This window comes from Lontra canadensis, unplaced genomic scaffold (genome assembly GCF_010015895.1).
Source record: "Lontra canadensis isolate GAN:19392208 unplaced genomic scaffold, GSC_riverotter_1.0 scaffold17, whole genome shotgun sequence".
Classification (NCBI taxonomy): domain Eukaryota; kingdom Metazoa; phylum Chordata; class Mammalia; order Carnivora; family Mustelidae; genus Lontra; species Lontra canadensis.
In genome coordinates, this window is record NW_022631011.1 from 26,236,855 (window position 1) to 26,260,149 (window position 23,295).

At 35.6% G+C, this 23,295-nt stretch overlaps 1 protein-coding gene and 1 pseudogene across 4 annotated transcripts in view; one reads left to right on the forward strand and one right to left on the reverse strand.

Moving 5' to 3' along the window:
* Positions 1-16,979, forward strand: part of SMCHD1 (structural maintenance of chromosomes flexible hinge domain containing 1) — a 142,049-nt gene extending 125,070 nt beyond the window's left edge. For all 4 annotated transcript variants that reach the window (XM_032859820.1, XM_032859821.1, XM_032859822.1 and 1 more), the window contains 3 exons: positions 5,437-5,595; positions 6,879-6,993; positions 15,925-16,979. In XM_032859820.1, the coding sequence (XP_032715711.1) occupies positions 5,437-5,595; positions 6,879-6,993; positions 15,925-15,949 (299 nt within the window). In that variant the 3' untranslated portion in view covers positions 15,950-16,979. The remainder of the gene's footprint in view (positions 1-5,436; positions 5,596-6,878; positions 6,994-15,924) is intronic.
* Positions 16,980-20,728: 3,749 nt separating this feature from the next.
* LOC116868848 overlaps positions 20,729-23,295 on the reverse strand; it is a 7,921-nt pseudogene continuing 5,354 nt past the window's right edge.

Genomic DNA, 23,295 nt, shown 5'->3' on the forward strand with positions numbered 1-23,295 from the left:
CATTCAAGTCAAATGACAGGGAAAAATACATTTCAATAAACAGTGCAACCAAATGAATTAGAAAAAAGAAGAACCTTGTATTGAGTATATAATTCCTAGAGACAGTCTTTAGGCAAGAACAAATACAAGAGGAATATTGTCTCAGAAAATCCTATTCAGACTTAGAGATTTCTTAGATTTTTATATTATAACTATATTTAGCATCTCCAAATAAAATGGACTAAATTATAGAAAATTGCAAACAAAATTGCTTTAAATAAGGCAGAAAACTTAGGGAGACCATTACCTGAGGAAGTGTTCAAACTTTAAATTGTTGCATAATATAAATATGGAGAATACCCAGATCATCTTACAAAATAAAATAGTACAGAAAAAGAAAACTAGTATTACCATTCTTCAGTTGTGTTCAGGAAGTTCTTGGCACAGTTAAATAGAAAATGAGTTTAATATTGAAAGGAATAGTTCAATGGCCTTATCTACAATGATTTTGCCCAAGATATGTGTGTAGCTGACTTAATTTCTTTCTGGTCTGGTCTTTAGTGTTCTACCTTCAGAAAGAACTTCCTTGATGACCCTATCCAAAATTAGAAGAGTTTTTTGATATAGAAATACTGAAAGAAATGAGCAAAGAAAATAATTTATACTTTTTAAAAAAAGTTTGCATGCAATTTTAAGGCACCTTGGAGAATATAGAAAGGCAAATGACAAACTGGGAAAAATTGCAACATAAGGTAGAAATAGATGTTATAGCCCTTACTATTAAAACAACCTTAAAAATCAAGAAAAAAAAAGCAAAGATTAGAGAAAAATAGATGATATAAATAAGCAGTTGTCAGTAGAATGATAGTATTTGAAGGCTTGCTTATGTATTGGATACTTTATTAACCTTGTCACTGGAATGATTTCATTTACTGCTGCCCTCCTCATTTGATAGATAAGGATGTTGAGGCTCACAAAGGTTAGGGAACTTTCCCAAGTTTGAAACAATATATGTATTCATTTGCACGACTAAGTGAAAGAGTAGAAAGAAAATTGTTTCTGGATTACGTAACTAAGGTAATTTTCTTCTCCATTATCCTTTTCTGTATGTTTTTCCAGATCTGACTCAACAGTATGTGTCACTTTTCATAATCAGAAGTGGTTCTAATTGTTTTTAATAACTCATGTTCTTTGAACCAGTAATTGATCTTCTGGGGAACGTGCTTAAATAAACCATCCGACATACAGACAAGACTTTTTTTTTTTTTAACTCAAATGAATATTGAAAATAGCACTGTTTTTCAGGCTAAACATTAGAAATGTTAAATGCTTTAATTGAATTTAGAATCTGGGAAATGCCTATTACAATGTTGAAGATGGTTTGAACATACACATGCAAATATCTTATATGTTAAAAATTAAACCCGTGAACTTTGGGAAATGAAAAATAAGAAAGTAAGGTGGGATACCTGGATGGCTTAGTCGTTAAGCATCTGCCTTTGGCTCAGGTCGTGATCCCAGGGTCCTGGGATTGAGCCCCTTGTCGGGCTCCCTGCTCAGCGGGAAGCCTGCTTCTCCCTCTCCCACTGCTCCTGCTTGTGTTCCCTCTTGCTGTGTCTCTCTCTGTCAAATAAATAAATAAAATCTTTAAAAAAAGGCAGGGGATAGACCTAGTGATTTTCCCCCCCAATCATCCTTTTTTATATTATTCCAAGTTTTTTATAGAGATCTTATATAGAAATACTTCTTAACAAAAAGTATTAACTCTGGGAATTGTAGAAGCCAAGATATGAAAGAAGAAAGAGTTGTTGATAGCAACTGAAGAAAGGAAAATCCTTTTAAAATAACCAGTAATTAGTTAATATATAGCTTATTACTGTGACATCATCAAACTCATTAACACTTTTATTATGTCCATATATTCCAAATATGTATTATATGTGTGGCCAGCTTAGAGATTATTATACCATGCTTAATTCATTCTGCTTAACCTCTCAGTTATTACTACCCATTTATTTTGTTGCTATTGTTTTAAGTAAAACCATTCTTAATGTTGTTAGAGGTAGTGACCAAGATTATTTAATTGCTGTAGCTTTCAGGATAAGGATATTTTGGTTTGTTCTGTTACAGAAGTAAATAAAGCATTAACAGCGAACTCCCACAGACCTATCATCTAGCTACTCTTACTTCATTCATAATCCTCTCACCTCACAACTCCCCTCTGGCCTCCTCTCCCCAGGTCAATTATTTTGGAATAAATCAGAGGTCCTAGTATATTTTCCCTTTTTTCTTCCTTGTCGTCATAAGTGCTTATCAGGTTTTTGCCTAATAAAATTCCAAGAATCATGTAGAATAGAAAAGTTTGGGGCGCCTGGGTGGCTCAGTGGGTTAAGCCTCTACCTTCACCTCACATCATGATCTCAGGGTCCTGGGATTGAGCCCTGCATTGGGCTTTCTGCTCAAGAGGGAGCCTGCTTCACCCCCACCCCCACCTGCCTTTCTGCCTACTTGTGATCTCTGTCTGTCAAATTAATAAAATCTTTAAAAAAAAAAAAGTGGAAGATACTAAATATTTAGATTACTAAATATTTAGTAAAGTCTGCATACCCCTTTAACTGCTTGAATCTTCTAGTAGTAAAATTTGCTTCTGCCTCCTGAGCAAACCTTAAATACTGCCTAATACCAGCCCTTCAGATTTCTTTCAATTCCTTTATATTATTTTTAGTAGCTTAGCTTACATCATTATTTGTCAGTATACAAATATGTACCATACAGAAATTAATATGTTGTATTTTGAGCTTTCTTCCCTTTCTATGAATTAATTTTTTAAAGTATTTTTCTGTTTTCACAGTAAAGCTTCATGTTTTTCCCCCAGGTACCTGAAATCTTCAGGCAACATATAAATGTTTGAAATCCAAAATCGTTTACAAACAAAATTAATTGTGAATTGTGAATTGTGAATTTTTCTCTTTGGGAAAATTCTATTCAATGAGTTAGGAAAGACTTCTATAGACACCATGGAAAATAGAAGTTACATTTCATGTACAAAAAATTGGGGGTTAATAGGGCATATTAAGTTAAGCTGCAAAAGAGTGCCTGGCTGGCTCAGTTGGTAGATGCAAGTTTTGATTTCAGAGCCTTAAGTTTGAGCCCCACTTTGGGCATAGAGAGTACTTAAAAAAAAAAAAAACTGCTCTGTCTATCTTATGTATAAATATGAACCTACTCTCAGTGCTGCATTTAATGGGAAATATTTAACATTCCATCTTTCTGCTTACAAATAACAGGACCACTGTCTATTAAAGTGCTTGAATATACTAGTTTCTTGAGTATTTAAAGGTGGAAGAACTTTGTAACTAACTTGTTAAGAAACAGGATATCAGACTCATCACTATAGAGAATGAACTGATGGTTACCAGAGGGGAAGGGAGTTGGCAGATGGATTAAATAGTGATGGGAATTAAGGAATGCACTTGGGATGAGCGCTGGTGTTGTCTGTAAGGGTTTAATTACTATATTGTACACCCAGAACTAGTATTACACTGTATGTTAACTGGAATTTAAATAAAAACTTTTTTAAAAAATAGGCTATCTAGCCCTAATTGCCTAACATTTTATGTATTATCTTCTGAAGAAGGACAGCATCACTGTTACACAGGTCTGGACATAATTTCTTAACTCATTCACACACAAAATAAGTATTGTTTTGCAGTGTTTTACTATGTAAAGAATGCCCTTCACTATGTAAAGAATAAACTACATAAAGTAAGAAAACAGTATGTTACTATGAAATTAGAAGTACCACATCAAACAAGAAAACTAACCTTTTTTTTCTACCTTTAAAGGTTCTCAAAGAGTCATAAAGAAATAAGGATCATAATGACCTTGTCATTGCTCAGTTACATGTAGAATCTGTATTTAAATATATGAATATATTCATGAGCGTACACAGATGTACGTGAGTGTGTATTTGCTTGCTCATCAGAATGCTAGTTCTCCGGCGCCTGGGTGGCTCAGTGGGTTAAGCTGCTGCCTTCGGCTCAGGTCATGATCTCAGGGTCCTGGGATCGAGTCCCGCATTGGGCTCTCTGCTCGGCGGGGAGCCTGCTTCCCTCTCTCTCTCTCTCTCTCTGCCTGCCTCTCCATCTACTTGTGATCTCTCTCTGTCAAATAAATAAATAAAATCTTTAAAAAAAAAAGAAAGAGGGGCGCCTGGGTGGCTCAGTGGGTTAAGCCGCTGCCTTCGGCTCGGGTCATGATCTCAGGGTCCTGGGATCGAGTCCCGCATCGGGCTCTCTGCTCAGCGGGGAGCCTGCTTCCCTCTCTCTCTCTGCCTGCCTCTCTGTCTACTTGTGATCTCTCTCTGTCAAATAAATAAATAAATAAATAAATAAATAAATAAATAAAAAAGAAAGAATGCTAGTTCTCTTATTGACCCTTAAAAACTATAGATTTCATCTTATATTTCATGTTATATCTAATATACTCAGACTTTTAAATAATTTCTTCCACAGTTTTATATGTAAGCTAGTGTATACGTTAAATATTTGGTGTTTGTATGTCCTTTTCCATGCATATTGATCATCTTTGTGTGTAACCAGAGTGTCAAAGAGCCAAATAGTAAAATTTGAGGCTTTGTGAGCCAGGAGGTAAAATTGAGGGTAGTATGAGGGTATTTATACATTTAGAATGTAACCATTTAAAACTGTATAAAGCATTCTTGTCCATTGAGTAATTTGCTGACCCCTGAATTAGAGTAAAGCCACTACATTTAATATTTAGTGTCTAATCAAACAGGCAAAAAATAGCCTCAGACCTGAATGCTATAATACATTTTTAGACATTGTAATTTATAGAAAGTTAAGCTTTTTGAAATTTAAGTATTTTGTTTTTGAAAGCTTTGTTTAAGGTAATGTTCATTTCTGCCGGAAGTAGTGATTTTTGAGAAATACTATATTTAAAAAATAATTTTTAAGTCATCTCTGTGCCCAGTATGGGGCTCAGACTCATGGCCCTGAGATCAAGAGTCGCATGCTCCACCAACTGAACTGAACCAGGTGCCTCTAGCAGTGCTGTATTTAATGTATTTGCCATCCCCCTCAACTTGTCTGTATGGAATTACATTGAATAATGAATATAAAACAATGTAAACATTGACTGAGAGAGTGATCCAGTTCACAGAGCACTTTTACATAGAAAGCTCTTTCCTGACACAGAAATGTATTAAAGTCAAGCAGTTGAAAAAAATTAAAATTTAGAAAGCACTGATTTTGTGCTGGGATCTAAGCAGCATTTTTATTTTGTCTGTTTACACTGAACAAAGTCTTGCGGCTTTAAAAGTAGTTCCCACATGTTACTATAACATAATATACCCAGTGTTGCTAATTCTTCTTTCCTTAAACACTGATTTGATACAATATCAGTCATTTTAATCAGACATCTTTGGTTTCTTTGCAGATCTTCTTCAACAGTATCGTACTGCTGTGAACAAATTGAACAATGTGATAGAGGACCTTAACCGTCAGTTAGAGTACCTTCACACTCCTGATATGAAGAAGAAAAAACAAGAACTTGATGAACAAGAGAAAAATCTGAAACTAATTGAACAGAAACTAGGTTTGTGCTTGCTTTTTGTTACTTCTGTTTTCTCTTCATGAAGACAAATATTTATGATTAGAGTTGAACTCCAAGAAGAAAGAATGTTAATGATCCATGACTTAAGTTGACACTCTTGTCCTCCAAGCCATCTTTTTCTTTTTTTAGGTCTTTTTTTTTTTTTTAAGATTTTATTTATTTATTTGACAGAGATCACAAGTAGGCAGAGAGGCAGGCAGAGACAGAGAGAGAGGAGGAAGCAGGCTCCCCACCAAGCAGAGAGCCTGATGCGGGACCTGATCCCAGGACCCTGAGATCATGACCTGAGCTGAAGACAGAGGCTTAACCCACTGAGCTACCCAGGCACCCACCTCTAAGCCATCTGATAAGTGGTTGTAGGCTTTTCTCTTGGCAGGAGTAGTAGGAAGCATTCTCAATATTATTAATTTGTTTTCTGTAAATTAAGATAGATTTGCTTTTCTTGTCATAATTTCAGTCTTCTGTTTATTTTTTCTGAGTCACCATACAGTACATCATTAGTTTTTGATGTAGTGTTCCATGATTCATTGTTTGCATATAACACCCAGTTCTCCATGCAATCCATGCACTCCTTAATACCCACCATCAGGCTAACCCATCACCCCACCCCTCCCCAAAACCCTTCATTTGTTTCTGGGAGTCCATAGTCTCTCATGGTTTGTCTCCTACTCCGATTTCTCCCCCTTCATTTTTCCCTTCTCCTAATTTCCTCCATGCTATTATTTATGTTCCACAAATAAGTGAAACCATATGATAATTGACTTTCTCTGTTTGACTTATTTCACTTAGCATCGAAGAACTTCTCAAACTCAACACCCAAAAACCAGATAAGTCAAAAAATGGGCAGAAGACATGAGCAGACACTTCTTCAAAGAAGACATAAAAATGGCTAATAGACACATGAAAAAGTGTTCATCAGTAGGCATCAGGGAAATTCAAATCAAAACCACATTGAGATACCAACTTACACCAGAGATAGAATGGTAAAAATTGACAAGGCAAGAAACAAATGTTGGAGAAGTTGTGGAGAAGGGGGAACCCTCTTACACTGTTGGTGGGAATGCAAATTGGTGCAGCCACTTTGGAAAACAGTGTGGAGGTTCCTCAAAAAATTAAAAATAGAACTACCCTATGACCCAGCAATTGTACTACTAGGTATTTACCCCAAAGATACAGATGTAGTGAAAAGAAGGGCCAGGTGCACGCCAATGTCCATAATCCCAGTCTTTTAAAAGTTCCGTTTTTTACATTTTTTGTCTTTACAGGTATGACTCCCACACGTAAGTGTAATGACTCATTGCGCCATCCAACAAAGGTTGAAATGACAGATTGTCCAATTCCTCCTAAAAGAATGAGAAGAGAAGCTTCCAGACAAAATAGGTGAGTTTATTGTAACCTGAGAGTTATCATAGCTCTTGAGTCATCATACTTAAAAAACAGCATGCAGGTGACTGGGTGGTTTGGTCAGTTAAGCATCTGACTCTTGATTTCTGCCTGGATTGTGATACCAGGTTCATGGGATTGAGCCCCAGGTCAGGCTCCACACTGAATGTGGAGCCTATTTGGAATTCTCTCTCCTTCTCCCTCTGCTCCTCCCCTTTCACACTCCCTCACTCTCTCTCTCTCTCTTTGTCTCTCTAAAAAACTAATGATAAAATAAACTTCTTAAAAAAATAAAAATAAAAGCCAGCATGAATTTATTTCTGATTTTCCCCTTGAGCCAGAATTAGGGGTTTTGTTTTGTTTTATTTTGTTTGAAAAAACTAAGTGATGAATAATGAAAATAAAACATAATTACTGTATCCTTCTAGGCTATACCAGTTTTCTAAATGATTTTTGCTAATTATTTGGAAATGTTTATCATTTATGTTTTGTTTAAAATCAGTGTTAAGATTTAAATTGCTTTTCTGTTGTTTGGCTTACCTTGCAAATACACCACATTCTGCTTCATAAGATCAGCAGCTTGCTAAGTTAGAATATACAAAACCATTTGTATGTTATTTATTTAAAAATCGCATATAATAGTTGGTTTGGAAAAATCAGATACCATTTACATAGCACACCAAAATCCCAGCAAAGTTATCTGTAGCCTAACTCAGTTTTAAGAAAACTGTCTTTTGGTGTTGCCTGGGTGGCTCAGTTGGTTAAGTGTCTGCCTTTACCTCAGGTAATGATCCTGGAGTCCCAGGATTCCTGGGATCAAGCCTCCCATCAGGCTTCTGCTCCTCCCTCTGACCACCCCTCCCTCATGCTCTGTCTCTCAATAAATAAAATCTTTAAAAAAAACAAAACACAAAAATTGTCCTTTTTAGATTAGATGTTGGTAAGGCCACCCTATAGGAGGATACCATGGTACTGGGGTTTCTTGTACATTATTTCCAAAGGTCTAAATATGGACTCTGCCGGAAAAAGTGTCTCATACTGACCTTCGAGGAGTTTCTTTGAGACCGTGGTATTTGAATTGGTATCCCATGCCCTATCCATCTACATATTCTACATTTATTCAATAATTACTTGAATGCTTATTTTGTGTTACGTATTGCTGGGTGAGTAAAAGTGGCATGGTTCTTGCCTCCTCATGGAGCTCTACAATACTGTGCAGAAGGATAATTCCAAAAAGTAAATATTTTCCTGTGGACAATAATGTTAAGTTCTGTGAAAGAAAAAAAGGATGAAATGATATAAAATGGTGGGGAAACTATATTGGTTGTCAGGAAAGATGCATTTTAGCAGAGAACTGAAGGGTGAAAAGCTACCAGTCACATAGGGATTGGTTTCAGTCAGAGGGAAAAAAATAAATAGGGAAGTTCTGAGAAAGAAGCGAGTACAGCATGTTTAAGGAACTGAAAAGATGCTTGTGTGGCTTAGACATGGGAAGAGGGAGAAGCAAGAGTGTTTGGAGAGGTAAGCAGAAGCCATTATCTTCATTCCCAAAAGAGAAATCTGTGTTGCAAAAAATTGTGAGGTAAAATTCTTTATGTCACTGATATCTCTTGAATACCGAATATTGTATACAAGTAAGGGGGATGGATCTTGGAATAGCTGCCTTTAAAGTAAATTAAGGAGGAGAGCTACTGAAATGGTAATGAGATTATAAGGATGTAGTAGTTATCAATATGAGAGAGGTGTTTCCCACATGGGTATATGAATGATGTGTGTTTATTATGGGTACACAATACATAGGAACTATTAAGCTGACCACTGAAAATATGTTGGGGCAGTGTAGCATCAGAAAGAATCTTTGGAATGGATTTAAACACCTATAATTTTTACAAATCATGAGTTCAGAATGATGCAGAAGAATCCTTACTGATGATCATTGGCAGTTGCTTACCCACCAACTCATTATTATAAAAATTGATATATCCATATAGTAAAGACATGTTCTTTTTTTTTTTTTTTTTTAAGATGTATTTCTTTCAGAGGAAGTGGGTCAGGTTTGGGGGTGGGCAGAAGGAAAGAAACTATCTTAAGTAGACTCTGTGCTGAGCAGGGAGCCTCATGCAGGGCTCAGTCTCAACTCCCCAAGATCATGCCTGACCTGAAACCAAGAGTCATACATGTAACTGACCACACCACCCAGGCACCCCCTTTCTTTTTTTTTTTTTTTAAAGGTGTGTTCTTACTTAAATGAACTGTTTTTCAGGATAACCAAATAATTGAAGAAAGTTCTTTTTTGTGTGCATATGTGGAAGCGTAAGGGTAGTATTTAGTGATTCATGAGTTGCATGTAACATCCAGTGCTCATTACATCAAGTGCCCTCCTTAATGCCCATCATCCAGTTACCCCATCCCACCACCCACCTCCCCTCCAGCAACCCTCAGTTTGTTCCCTGTAGTTTTGTTTTGTTTTTTTAAGATTTTACTTATTTACAAGAGTGAGCATAGAGGGAGAGGAAGAAGCAGACTCCTTGCTGAGCAAGGAACCTGATGCGGGACATGATCCCAGAACTCTGGTATCATGACCTGAACCAAAGGCAATTGCTTAACTGACTGAGCCACCCAGGCACCCCATTCCCTGTGGTTAAGAGTCTCTTATGTTTTGCCTCACTCTTGTTGTTTTTATCTTACTTTTCCTTGAAGACTTTTTCTTTCTTCCTTTCTTTCTTTCTTTTTTTTTTTTTTTTTAAGATTTTGTTTGTCAGAAAGTGCATAAGCAGTGGGAGTGGCAGGCAGAGGGACAAGCAGGCTCCCTGCTGAGCAAGTAGCCTTCCAGGACACTGGGATCATGACCTGAGCTGAAAGCAGACACTTAACTAAGCCACTCAGGTATCCCAAGAAAGTTCTTTACAGAAGTTCTTCTTTAAAAAATTCTTTATAGGGGTGCCTGGGTGGCTCAGTCCATTAGGTGTCTGCCTTCAGCTCAGGTCATGATCCTAGGGTCCTGGAATTGAACCCCGCATTGGGCTCCCTGCTCAGTAAGGAGCCTGCTTCTCCCTCTCCCTCTTCTTGCTGCTCTCCCTGCTTATCCTTGCTCTCTGCCAAATAAATAAATAAAATCTTCAAAAAAAAAAGTTCTTTATAAAAAGAATGAAATGTAAGAGGCAGGATAAATTTGCAACATGATTTTGCCACCCCTAATGCAATAGTAGATCTCGGCAATAATAATAGATATTTTAAATGATAACATAGAAAGTTGATGGGGAAACTTAATAATGTAAAGATCAGATTGATATACCTGAATCCACTGATTGATCTTAGCAATACTAAAAGCAGGACATTTGCTATTATGTGATTGAATAGGAAGTAACCAGAATCCAATGAGGCTTCTAAGAAGTACTAAGCACTCCAGAAAACTTTTTTCCCTTGGATGGTATGTAAATGGTAACCTCCTCGATGCTTGGAAAGGAGGTTATTAATTCATTGTAAAGAATAGATACTATAAGGCATAAGAGGTTAAATCTCTCACAAATTGAGAATAGTTTGATTTAACTACAAGTGTACAGGAAATAAGGGAAAGTTTATAGGGGAAAGTTAAATGATACCACTAGGAAGTATCAGCCAAATCCAGAATGTCAAGAATGGAACATAGCACATGGCAAATGACTGATTTTGTTAATGGAATTGATGCCATAAAAGAAGGATAGGAAGAAGGATGAACTGTTTGACATAGAATAAAAAATGATTGAAAAGTATAAGAAACAAATGCTATGTGAAGTCCTTGTCTGGATTCACATTTGAATCTTTCAGATGACAACTTTGAAAAAAATTGGAGAAATTTTAGTATCACCTGGATATTAGATATATTAAGGAATTATTTTGTGTATAACAACATAATAGTATTTACATTAAAATAAATATATCGTTAGAAATGTGTACGGAAAAAAAAAAAAGAAAAAAGAAATGTGTACTGAGGTAGTGGTGAAATAACATGATGTCTGAGGTATACCCTGAAATACTGCCAGAGAGATTAAAAAAAAAAGTGTGACAGGATATCAAAACAAGATTGGGAAAAATATAAAATTATTGCAGCTTGAAATAGGAGTTCATTATATTGTTCCCTTTATTTTCATGTGGGTTTATTATAATTGTTTTGCAGTTTCTTTATTTACTTAAGTTTATTACTTAAGCAATCTCTACACCTAACATGGGGTTTGAACTCATGACCCCAAGGTAAAGAGTCACATGCTCTTCTGACTGAGCCAGCCAGGTGCCCCTACTATAATTTTGAAAGAAGTGGTTTTTTGTTTGTTTTGTTTTGTTTTTTAAATAATTTTTTTTAAGATTTTTTATTTATTTGACACACAGAGAGATAGAGATCACAAGAAGGCAGAGAGCCCGGCAGGGCGTTGGAAAGCAGGCTCTCTGCTGAACAGAAAGCCTGGTGCGAGGCTAGATCCCAGTACTCTGGGATCATGACCTGAGTCGAAGGCAGAGGATTTAACCCACTGAGCCATCCAGGTGCCCTAAAGAAGTGTTTTATTAATTAATTTATTATGGTGAGCATATTTCCAGTTTTCTAAGAGACCAGGGAGGAAATTCCTGCCAAACAGTTCTAGACTAATATATATATTCTTGAAGCTGTACTGTAGCCTCAGCACTGAATTAGCCCCAAACTTGGCCATTACTACAGTACAACTACACATGTCACTGATTTGAATTTTGTTAATTAAGATTTTATAACAATTCAGAGGTAGTATGAGCTAGAGTTGATTTTTTAGTTTATCATTATGTTGTTAGTAGTGGTAGTATCTCTTCACTGAAGTAATACATGTAAATAAATCAAATGGTATATAAGATTTAGTGTTACGTTGTAATGTAAGCCACATCCGTAATTTAAAGTTTCCTGGGAGCTGTATTAAAAAGAAACAGAAGAGAAAAAAAAAGAAGAAGAAGAAGAAGAAACTGTGAGACTTATTCTAATAATTTTTTTAACCCAATATACAAAATATTATTGCAACATATAGTGTAAAACATTTCTTGAGATACTTTAAATTCTTTTTTCATATAAAATCTTAGGACTTCAGAAGACAGCAAATCTCTAAGAACTAGTTACATGGCAAGTGCTCTAGAGATACACATGGCTAATGGTTAGGCCAATTGGCGAGCACAGTGATAAAAAGAGAGCTTATGATGATGAAATCTTAGATCCTATGCATCCTCACCCATTTTATTCCCCAGAAGCAACCTTTGCTTTAACTATTTAGTTTCGGTTATTCTGTTGTTGCTGATCTGTTTTTCACATACTCTGTCCATCTTAATCAGCTTTAAGACAGTATGGCTCACCCACCCCCTTGTGTGGACATCCATATTGCCTGGCCCACCTAATGATTTCTGGACTGAATTGTTTGGAAATGTTTTAGAACTTTCCCTCTGTTGTGATATTATTTAGGTATAGTCTATCCTGCAACCATAAGCAAGTCCTCCATGCTTTTTTCAAAGGTAGAAAGCTGTAAACCACACATATATTATTTTGGCTATGTAAATATTTAGTACTAAGCAGAGTTGAGTGGTAGGATTACATTGACATCCCTGTAAGATTCTAGGCCAACAATTAGTGTTCCAAATGTCAGGATCAAATAAGTCTTTTATACTGTATCAGTTTTTTAAAACATGTTAAATTTTAACCCAGTCACTATTTAGACTGTTTCTTGGATATTGTTAATTTTTCTGTACTTTTAAATTTCCTTTTTTTTTTTTCCCTTTCACTGTTTATCTTTTTTTTTTTTTTTTTTTAAGAATTTATTTGAAAGAGAACAAACATGAGTGGGAGGAGGGGTAGAGGGGGAAAGAGGGCAAGAGAGAATCTCTCAAGCTGAGTCTGCACTGAGTGCAGAGCCTGACACGGGGCTCAATCTCACAACCCTGAGATCATTACCCGAGCCAAATCAAGAGTTGACACTCAACAGACTGAACTACCAAGGCACCCTGTTTCACTGCTTACCTTAATCACATACTCTTCCTACTACTACAGTGACTAGTAAAACTATACATAGGTCTCATGGATCTTCTTTGGCTACTCTTGGGTTGAATCTGCTGTTTCTTGGATTCCTTGTGTTTCTCTCCTATAATAGAAAAAGTGTGTACAAAGAAACATGGAGCCCTTGTGTATCTGACAAAGCCTTCATTCTGCCTTAACATTTTTTTAAGGATTTTATTTCTTTATTAAAGCACATGAGAGGAAAGGGGGAGATAGAGAAAGGGAGAGAATCCTAAGCAGACGCCGCACTGTACGTGGAGCCCAACTCAGGGCTCAATCTCACAACCCTGAGGTCATGACCTGAGCCAAAACCAAGAGTCGTACTTTTAACTGACTGAGCCACCTTGGTGCCCCCTGCCTTCACATTTGATTGAAGTTTTCTTGGGATAATGGGATAGAAACTAGTCTAGAGTATACCAAAGGAGGAAGGACTGGGAGACAGTCTAGAGACAATGGGAGACAGTCTGCTTGATGGAACCTGGAGAGGGTGTAGACTCAGGGGAACAAAAGAGAGGGGATGGGAGGAAAATGGAAAAGGAAAGGAAACCACATTCTATGAATATGCCAAATTTTCAACCCAAAATTCTGAAAGTTTTATTTCCTTGTTCCCAAGTATTAAAGATGCCACCACAAAGTTAGATAAAACTGGTAGTTAAATAAATGTTGGCATATTGGCTTCAGGTTAGTTGATGGCACCCTCGAGGCTTATCTCATGCTGGTACCTAGGGAGCTAACAGCCTGATAGTTGGCTCTCCAGCCATGTACTTGTAAAGCAGAGCCTGCTGGCCCATGGACCCTGCTCTGCTCTGTCCTCCCTAAAATTTCCACTCAGAGGGACTTGATGGAAAAATAGTTCTGGTTTTTGTAGAAGAAGAAATGCAGGCCAGAACTGTAACTCTTTTTCTTAAGTGTAATTGTACAGATAAGAATCATCATGCATATGAGGAGAGTCATCAAGGTATGAGAAAAAGTCCAAGATAAAGAGTAAAACCATTCCTGGAAGATGATTCAATGGAACTTTAAAAAATTTTTAATTCCTAATTAGATTTTCAGGGGGAGTTATATTCCATTTTTATTATTAGGAGAAAGATATAGCCAGGATAAGATACCAGATTACAAATATGTTGCAGAAATAAAAATTTCAAAAGACTAAAGTCAAACTTCCCAGAAAAATAGAAAAAATATGTGAAGACAAGGAGACATAAAGAATCAATTCTGTTACGAATCCTGGAAATTTAAAAAAAACAGAGAAGCAAAAATGTGTGGAAGAGAATTTCCCAGGGATAAATGAAAGGGCCCACTGAAAGCCCAGCACAATGACTGACAAATGATGTACCAAAATATATTTCATAGTAAAATTTTCGAATATTGAAGAAAAGGGGAGGAGCATAAATGTTTCCAGAGAGCAAAATACAACCATATTGCCTACACAGATTTGACACACAGAAAATAAAACACAAAAAGTTAGCCATTTTTGTTTAGCTCTGTTTTGGCAGTGTTAGAAGTTATAGGTTGGGGGCGCCTGGGTGCCTCAGTTGATTAAGCAATCAGCTCTTGGTTTCTGCTCACGTCATGATCTTATGGGTCATGTGATCAAACCCAGCGTTGGGCTCCACACTCATTGAGAAGTCGACTTGAGGATTCTCTCCCTCTGTCCTTCTATCCACTTGTGCGCTCTCTCTCTCTCTCTCTTTCTCATAAATAGAGTTAAAAAGAGAAGTTTTAGATTGAAAATTTGGTATATTCTTATCCCATGGTTTTCTGCCCCTTTGCATCCTGTTTTTCTTTGGGAGATTTAAAATCAGTTTAAATTTCCATTTTAAAAAATTTATTTTTAAGATTTATTTTTTTTATTTTGGAGAGAGTGAAAGGGAGGGCCAAGGGAGAAAATCTCAAGCAGGCTCCCTGCTCAGCTGGAGGTGGGGCTTGATCTCATAAACCTGGATCATAACCTGAGCAGAAACCAAGAGTTGGTAGCTTAACCAACTGAACTACCCAAGTGCTGCTAAAATTTAAATTACAGCATTTGGTTTTTTTAAGATTTTATTTATTTATTTGAGAGAGAGAGTGAGAACACATAAGTAGGGGATGGAGGGAGAAGAAGGCTCCCCATTGAGTAGGGAGCCCAATGCAGGACATGATCCCAGGACCCTGGGATCATAACCTGAGCCAAAGGCAGATGCTTAACTGATTGAACCACCTAGGTGCCCCATAAATTACTGTTTAATTAGTAATTTCCTCATTCTTAATCTCAGCCAGTTCTCTGTAGATCTTGAACTAATAATTCTTGTGCAATCTCAAAAACTTTAGAGAATTTGAAACAAAAATATCTTGGGGTATCTTGGTAGCTCAGTTGGTTAAACATCTAACTCTTGATTTCAGCTCAGGTCATGATCTCATGTTCACTGTGTTCATCTCTTTATGAATGGAATTATGGTTTTTTAATGTTTTTCCTTTTGCTTGTCCTTATTTTGTGACGTTTCTGAAATAAGCATTATAATTCTTGTTTATTTTTAAAATAGTAATTTCATTTAAGGGGAAAAGAAAAGTGAAAATGAACATACCATTCATTTTCATTCATTTCACTCATATATTCAATGAATATACCCTTCAAAAGAAAAATGAAAATGAATATAACATTCCAAAGAACTGTCATCCAAATTGTTTCATCTTTACTCTGTATGTTAAGTACTGCTTTTATTTTGAGGACTTTTTTGTGTGTGTGACATGTATGTGACAAGTAATTCTATACAAGAATTTAATTAAATACGTTTATACCAAGAATTATAATTAATGAAAATAGTTCCATTTGATATTTAACCATCTAGGTCTGCTGAGGGAGTTTAGGAAAACTGTGGTACATAAAATTTTTTCTTTTCCACATTGACCAGGATTATAGCCAAATCAGATGTATGAACAGTTACAGAGAAGAGGGGACCATTGGTCTCATGAAGAATGCCCTGCCTTCTGCAGCTCTGTTTCAGAAGACCAAGAGGGTGACTTACCAGATTGAATATTTCTGGGGATGATACAACTATCTGGGCATGCATTTCCGTATCAGTCCAGATGGGACTGGAAACAGCCATTCAAGTTTATGAATCTCACTGGACAGTATGGATTTACTGGAATTATTCCAGTCATCATGCCCTTTGGTTGTCATTATCCTGCAAATGTGTCAGAGGAAAATTTGCATATATGGCAGTGACTGTAAAACTGGCACATGGCATTTATTCCTGAAGAAAAGCATATGTACTATTTTTCAGTATAATTATCATGGATATGCTAGAACTATTTCTTGAAAACAAGCCTTTTTATTACTTCTGTGTGAATTTATTTAACAAAACTGTTTTGTCTGTTGTGTCTAAGGAAAGTTCTAGAGGTTAGGTATTTAATTGTAAATATGTGAGGAAACTCTTAATGAAGAATTCAGAATAAAAATAGAAAAAGCACAGGTATCTGGGAATTCATATGTTAAGAAACATGAGAAAATGTTAAATTGAGTGAATTTGTGACAGCAGTAGCATTTTAAATTTCTAAAGACTTATCCTGTATATATATATATGTAAAAAATGCAGCAGCACCAATTTTTATAAGTATTGTTTGACTTTATTAATACTAGATGATATAGTCTCAGCCTTAATTCTACATTTTCATTATTTTGTAATTTTTTATTACTATTTTTAAAGGGTTAAAGAAGTCGTACACTCCCACGTTAATGTAATAATAGTCTGCTAGGAAGTTGCTGCAAAAACGTTCAGACTGTGTATTAATTCAGGCTAATGTATGTAAATGTCTTTGTGTAAGTCCAGGACTATTGGTTTGTGAAGTTATTTTGTAAGGAAATGCTTTTGGTACAGTTTTGTGTCCCAGGAAATGTGTGTGTTTTTTAATCCTTTCTGAAGATAACAGTGAGGTTAATAAAGAGGATTGTTTCTTCCCTATTAAATAAGTGTTTTCCTTTTTTAACATTGAAAGCTTTATAAAAGTTACCTTGGTAAAAACTATTACAATATTGATTTATCTTTATAATTGGAAGTCATTTAACTATTGAAGAAGGAAATGAATTGGCAATAATTTAGCTAAAGGAAAGACTGGATTCCTTTTAAATGACTCTAGTTCTTACTAGTTAAATGTTAGTGCTAAAAGAGTTCCATCTTCTAAATTGTTTATACTTTTGACTATATGAATTATTTATTTACAATCACTGTGAAATGGGTGAGATGGTTATATTTTTAGTATGTAATTTTCGAATAATACTTGTTAGTAGAAAGTTTGCATTTGTCTCCTTTTTATACTGTCAAAATATCTTCAGTTATATCAGCTAAATATTTTCATGGGATCATCTCTTCTTCATGACTGTAATTTGTAAAATTATACATGTTTATTTAAGATTTTTTTTGCATGTCTGTTGAACACCTAGTATGTCTTTTGACTTCAAGAAGAGGTTGCTACTTTTCATTATCACATACAGGTTAAATTTAGGAATAGATTGGTAGCAACATTAAAATTCATTCGGCCTTAAAATATTAATTATCTTAAATATAAGGTAAAGTTTCTCCAAATCTGGCTTTGTGCAAACAATTATTTCATTTACAGATTCATCAGTAACCTTTGTGTGGAGATACCTTACTGTCTAAAATTAATTCCCTTTTGGAGAGTGATCAGATTGCTATTAAAGAATCACCTGTCCCAGTGACAAACAATTCATAGTATAGACAGACATTCTTAAATATATTTTATGTTAGATAAATTCAAGATAAAATAATGTCTGATAATATAAAATAGATTCCCAATATTCTGATTCTTTAGACTATGCTCTAATAAACGTGGAATAGAAAATATTAATTATATCTCCATAGAGTACTGTATTTAAATCTTTGCTAATAACATTTGCGTACATCTACTTTTCTCACTTGTGTTTCTCCCCCATGGCTACTTTTTTTTTTTTAAGTTAAGATTTTATTCATTTATTTGCCAGAGAGGGAAAGAGAGATCACGGGCACAAGTGGGGAGCAGCAGGCAGAGGGAAAAGTAGGCTCCCTGCTGAGCAAGGAGTCCAATGCAAAACTCAATCCCAGGACCCTGGGAACATGATCTGAGCTGAAGGCAGATGCTCAACTGACTGAGCCACCCAGGCATTCCTGTCCCTCTCCAGTTACTCTTAATTCTATTTTTTAGTTTTTGAGAGAAACAGAACTTTGTATTTCATTTTTCTATATTTTTATTTTAGTAAGTTTTATTTTAGAAAGAATTATGTACCTTGACTATGTACTTGATAGTCCACTGGGGAAGGTTTTTTTATTGGTATACTTAAATATAATTGGAATTCAGTTTTATACTTTAAAATAGCAGGAACAAAACCAGTATAGAATGAGTCCATTACTTACGTTGTGCTAGAAATTATAGGGTAATATTTAAAAGCCAGGGGAATCTTTGTATTCTTATATCATTTAGATAAGAGTTCTGTGAAACATTTAGTGATAAGTGGTTAGCAAGTTTAGTGAAAAAGTCTATTTCCATGCTTTTAAAGACCAGAAGTATGTTATGATTTGTTAAACTTGTTACATATTTCTTCTCTTCAGTAGTTTTGCGGAGTGAATTCACTGAAGAACTGACAAGTCAATCATGGATCCTTTTGTCAAATACTAATGAAAAGTCAAAAGAATCATAAAGAAACCATTATCAGATCTGTTTAAAAGAAATATTATAGTGAGCTTTGGCTATATTTGTATTAAATATTCAGGTGCTAATTGCCTAATGTTATATAGTAGAACTAAGAATGGAAAACAATTTCATAAGACCTTTATAAATATGAATCCTGAGATGCTTCAAAATTTAAAACCAAAAAGTTGGCCTTAGTAGCTTGAAATACAGAATGATTTTTACTGCAACATTTACGAATTCATTAATTTAGCAAATACTTATATCTGCTATTCTGCAAACCAGTGTGTCTAACTTGTGGCAGAAGATAATAGCTACCAATTAATGAATAGCATGCTGAATAAAATATTTATATACATTATTTACAGAAGACACATTAGATTAAAAACACTAAAACGATGGAAAAAGATACATTGTGCAAACAACAATCACAGCAGATTTGGAGTGATACTAATATACAAAATTGACACATGTTATTAGAGATAATGAGGGACATTTTATAATGATAAAAAGGTGAATCCATTAGGAAGATACAACAATTATACATGCATCTAATGACAGAGTACCAAAATACATGAAGCACCAACTGACAGAAATGAAGAAAGACAATTCAGCAATAATAGTTGGAGACTATATGCCCTGTTCTCAATTATGGATAAAACAACTATACCAAATGCACTAGAAGACTTGGACACTTAAACCAACTAGACTTAACAGACATATAGAACATGGCATCCAATAACAATATATATTCTTCTCAAGCACACAAGGAATATTTCTCATGATAGACCATAGACTAGAGCATAAAACCTTTAAAAATTTAAAAGGACAGAAAAAATACAAAGTATGTTCTCTGATTACAATGCAATCAAATTTGAAATATATAATGGAAAATGGAAACTCACAAATTTGGGAAATTAAACAAGACTACTCCTAGGTAACCAATGGGTCATAATTTTTTTTTAATTCATGAAATACCTTGAGATGAGTGAAAACACACAACATATCAGAATTTATGGGATGCAGCTAAAGCATTGCTTAGAGAGTAACTTAGAGCTGTAAATGACTAAGAAAGAAAAAAATCTCAATAACCTAATCCTTTACCTTAAAAGAGAAAACTGAATTTAAGCAGGAAGAAAAGAAAGATTAGGGTGGAAGTGAATAGAATGAAATAAAGACTAAAAATTCAAGAATAAAGTAATGAAACCAGAAGTTTTGAAAAATCAACAAAATTGTTAAAATTTTAGCTAATTGGAGCAAGAAAAGAATATACTGAATTGGAGACTACAGTTGACCCTTGGACAACATGGGGATTATGAGCACCAAACTGCACCCCCCTACCACCCATACACACACACTTTGAAAAATCATAAAACTTTTTTGACTCTCCAAAAACTTAAATCACCTACTGTTGACCAGAAGCCTTACTGGTAACAGTTGACACATTTTGTGTGTTATACGTACCACATACTGTAATATTAAGGTAAGCTAGAAAAGAGAGAATGTTAAGATCACAAGAGAAAATATGTTTATGGTACTGTACTGAAAAAAAAATGCATATAAGTGGAACCATGCAGCTCAAATTTGTATTGGGTCAAGTGTCAGCTGTATATATGAAAGAAGGACATTACTAATAACCTTACATAAGCAAAAAGGATTGTAAAGGAATACAATGAACATGATATGTGAAAAAATGAGATAACTTAGATGAAATAAATTCCTAGAAAGATACAATCTACTGGAACTGACTCAAGAAAAAATAGACAACTGAATAGACCTATAGAAGTGACAAGATTAGATCAATAAAAAACAAAACAAAACTCAAAAAAGCCAAGGCCCAAATGGTTTTACCACAGAATTCTGCCAAACATTTAAAAGATTAATGCCAACACTTTTTCTTTGTAGATCATATGCTATTTAATAAAAGAAATAATGAAGTTAATTGTTTTCCTTTTCAGTATTTGCTTTAAGAGAAAAATCTTGAAGTTTGTAGGGATTTCTGATGCCAGGAAATCATGAAATGTAAGAGAACATTTAGCAATCGGGGTGGCGTAGCTCGTGACAATCAGCATATGTCCAACTTGCATTCCACTTACTTAAGCTGAGATACCCTTGCTCAGGTTGAACATATTGTGAGTAGAAGATCGCCGCTTCTAAGAGATAAGATGGAGTCTTTGGAGAATGGCCTCACTGAATTGGTAAGTTAGCTATCTCCAAATTTTGGTGATTTTCCCAGTTCTTCTATAATAGCTCAGTGCTGTAGCCATCTTCTTGTAAGTCATAGTCTTCTGGTGGTCTTTTCTTTTCCCCCAAAGTTGGACAAGTTTTTCTTTTGTTTTGTTCTGTCTTGTTTTTTTTAAATAATCCCTACCGCCAACAGGAGGCTCAAACTCATGACCCTGGTATCAAGAGTTGCATGCTCTTCTGACTGATTGAGCAGGTGTCCCCTCTCCTTTGTTTTTATTTTTTTTTAAGGTTTTATTTATTTATTTGACAGGGATCACAAGTAGAGAGGCAGGCAGGGGGCGGGGGGCGGGCAGGCTTCCTGCTGAGCAGAGAGTCCAATGCGGGGGCTCGATCCCAGGATCCTGGAATCATGACCTGAGCCGAAGGCAGAGGGTTTAACCCACTGAGCCACCCAGGTGCCCCTCTTCTTTGTTTTTTGATACAAGCAGGAAAATACCTTTGGTTTTATCTACCCACCACATATAAAATGCCATCTCAGGATTATACAGAGATTCATGAAGGTATTTAAACAGGTTGAGCTTCTTACTGCCTTTGCTTCTTCCCCTTTGCTGAAGAACAACAGGTTGTATTAGATGTTTTTCAGCAATGTTCAGCAGGCAGTAGGGTCTGACAGTACATTAGAAGGATTATTCACCACAATCAACTGGGATTTATTCCTGAGCTTGCAAGGGTGGTTCAACACCTGCAAATCAATCAGTGTGATACACTACATTAATAAGAGGAAGGACAAGAACCATATGATCCTCTCAGTCGATGCAGAAAAAGTATTTGACATAGTACAGCATCCTTTTTTTTTTTTTTAAGATTTTATTTATTTATTTGAGAGAGAGCATGTACAGGGAGGAAAGGGGAAAGCAGGACCCCACTGAATAGGGGGCCTAATGTGAGGCTCATGATCCCAAAATTCTGGGATCATGACCTGATCCAAAGGCAGACACTTAACCAGTTGAGCCACCCAGGCAACCCTACAGCATCCTTTCTTGATTAAAACTCTTCACAATGTAGGGATAGAAGGAACATACTTCAATTTCATAAAAGCCATATATGAAAAACCCATGGTGAATATCATTCCCAATGGGAAAAAACAGAGCTTTTCCCCTAAGGTCAGGAACATGACAGGATGTCCACTCTCACCACTGTTGTTCAACATAGCACTGAAAGTCCTAGACTCAGCAATCAGACAACAAAAAGAAAAGGTAGCTGAATTGGCAAAGAAGTCAAACTCTCACTCTTCGCATATGACATGATAACTCTATGTGGAAAACCTGAAAGATCTTACTCCAGATTTGCTAGAACTCATACAGAGGTTCAGCAAAGTGGCAGGATATAAAATCAATGCACAGAAATCAGTCGCGTTTCTATACACTAACAATGAGACAGAAGAAAAAAATTAAGGAGTCGATTCCATTTACAATTTCACCCAAAACCATAGGACACCTAGGAAAAAGCCTAACCAAAGAGGCTAAGCTTCTGTACTCAGAAAGCTATAGAACACTAATGAAAAAGATTGACAGAGACACAAAGAAATGGAAAAACTTTCCATACTCATGGATTGGAAGAACAGGTATTGTTAAAATGTCTATACCACTCAGAGCAATCTATATATTCAAGGCAATCACTATTAAAATACCACAAATGTTTTTTGCAGGGCTGGAACAAATTCTAAAATTTGTATGGAACCAGAAAAGACCCCTATTAGCCAAAGGAATGTTGAAAAACAAAACCAAAGCTGGTGGCTTCACAATTCCAGACTTCAAGCTCTATTACAAAACTATAATTATCAAGACAGCATGTTACTGGCACAAAAACAGACACATAGATCAGTGGAACAATATTGAATCCAGAAAATGGATTCAATTCTATGGTCAACTAATCTTTGACAAAGCAGGAAAGAATATCCAATAGAAAAAAGACGGTCTCTTAAATAAACAATATTGGGAAAATTGGATGGCCACCTGCAGAAGAATGAAACTGGACCATTTCCTTACACCATACACAAAAATAGACTCAAAATGGATGAAAGACCTAAGTATAAGACAGGAATCTGTCAAAATTCTAGAGGAGAACACAGGCAACAACTTCTTGCTAAACATGTCTCCAAAGGCAAGGGAAGCAAAGGTAAAAATATATTGTTGGGACTTCATCAAGATAAAAGCTTTTGCACAGCAAAGGAAACAGTCGACAAAACCAAAAGATGCGTCTGGACAGAATGGGAAAAGATGTTTGCAAATGTCTTACCAGATAAAGGGCTAGTATCCAAAATCTATGAAGATCAAACTCAACATCTAAAAAACAAATACACACACACACACACACACACACAACATATACACATATATATATATATATGTATA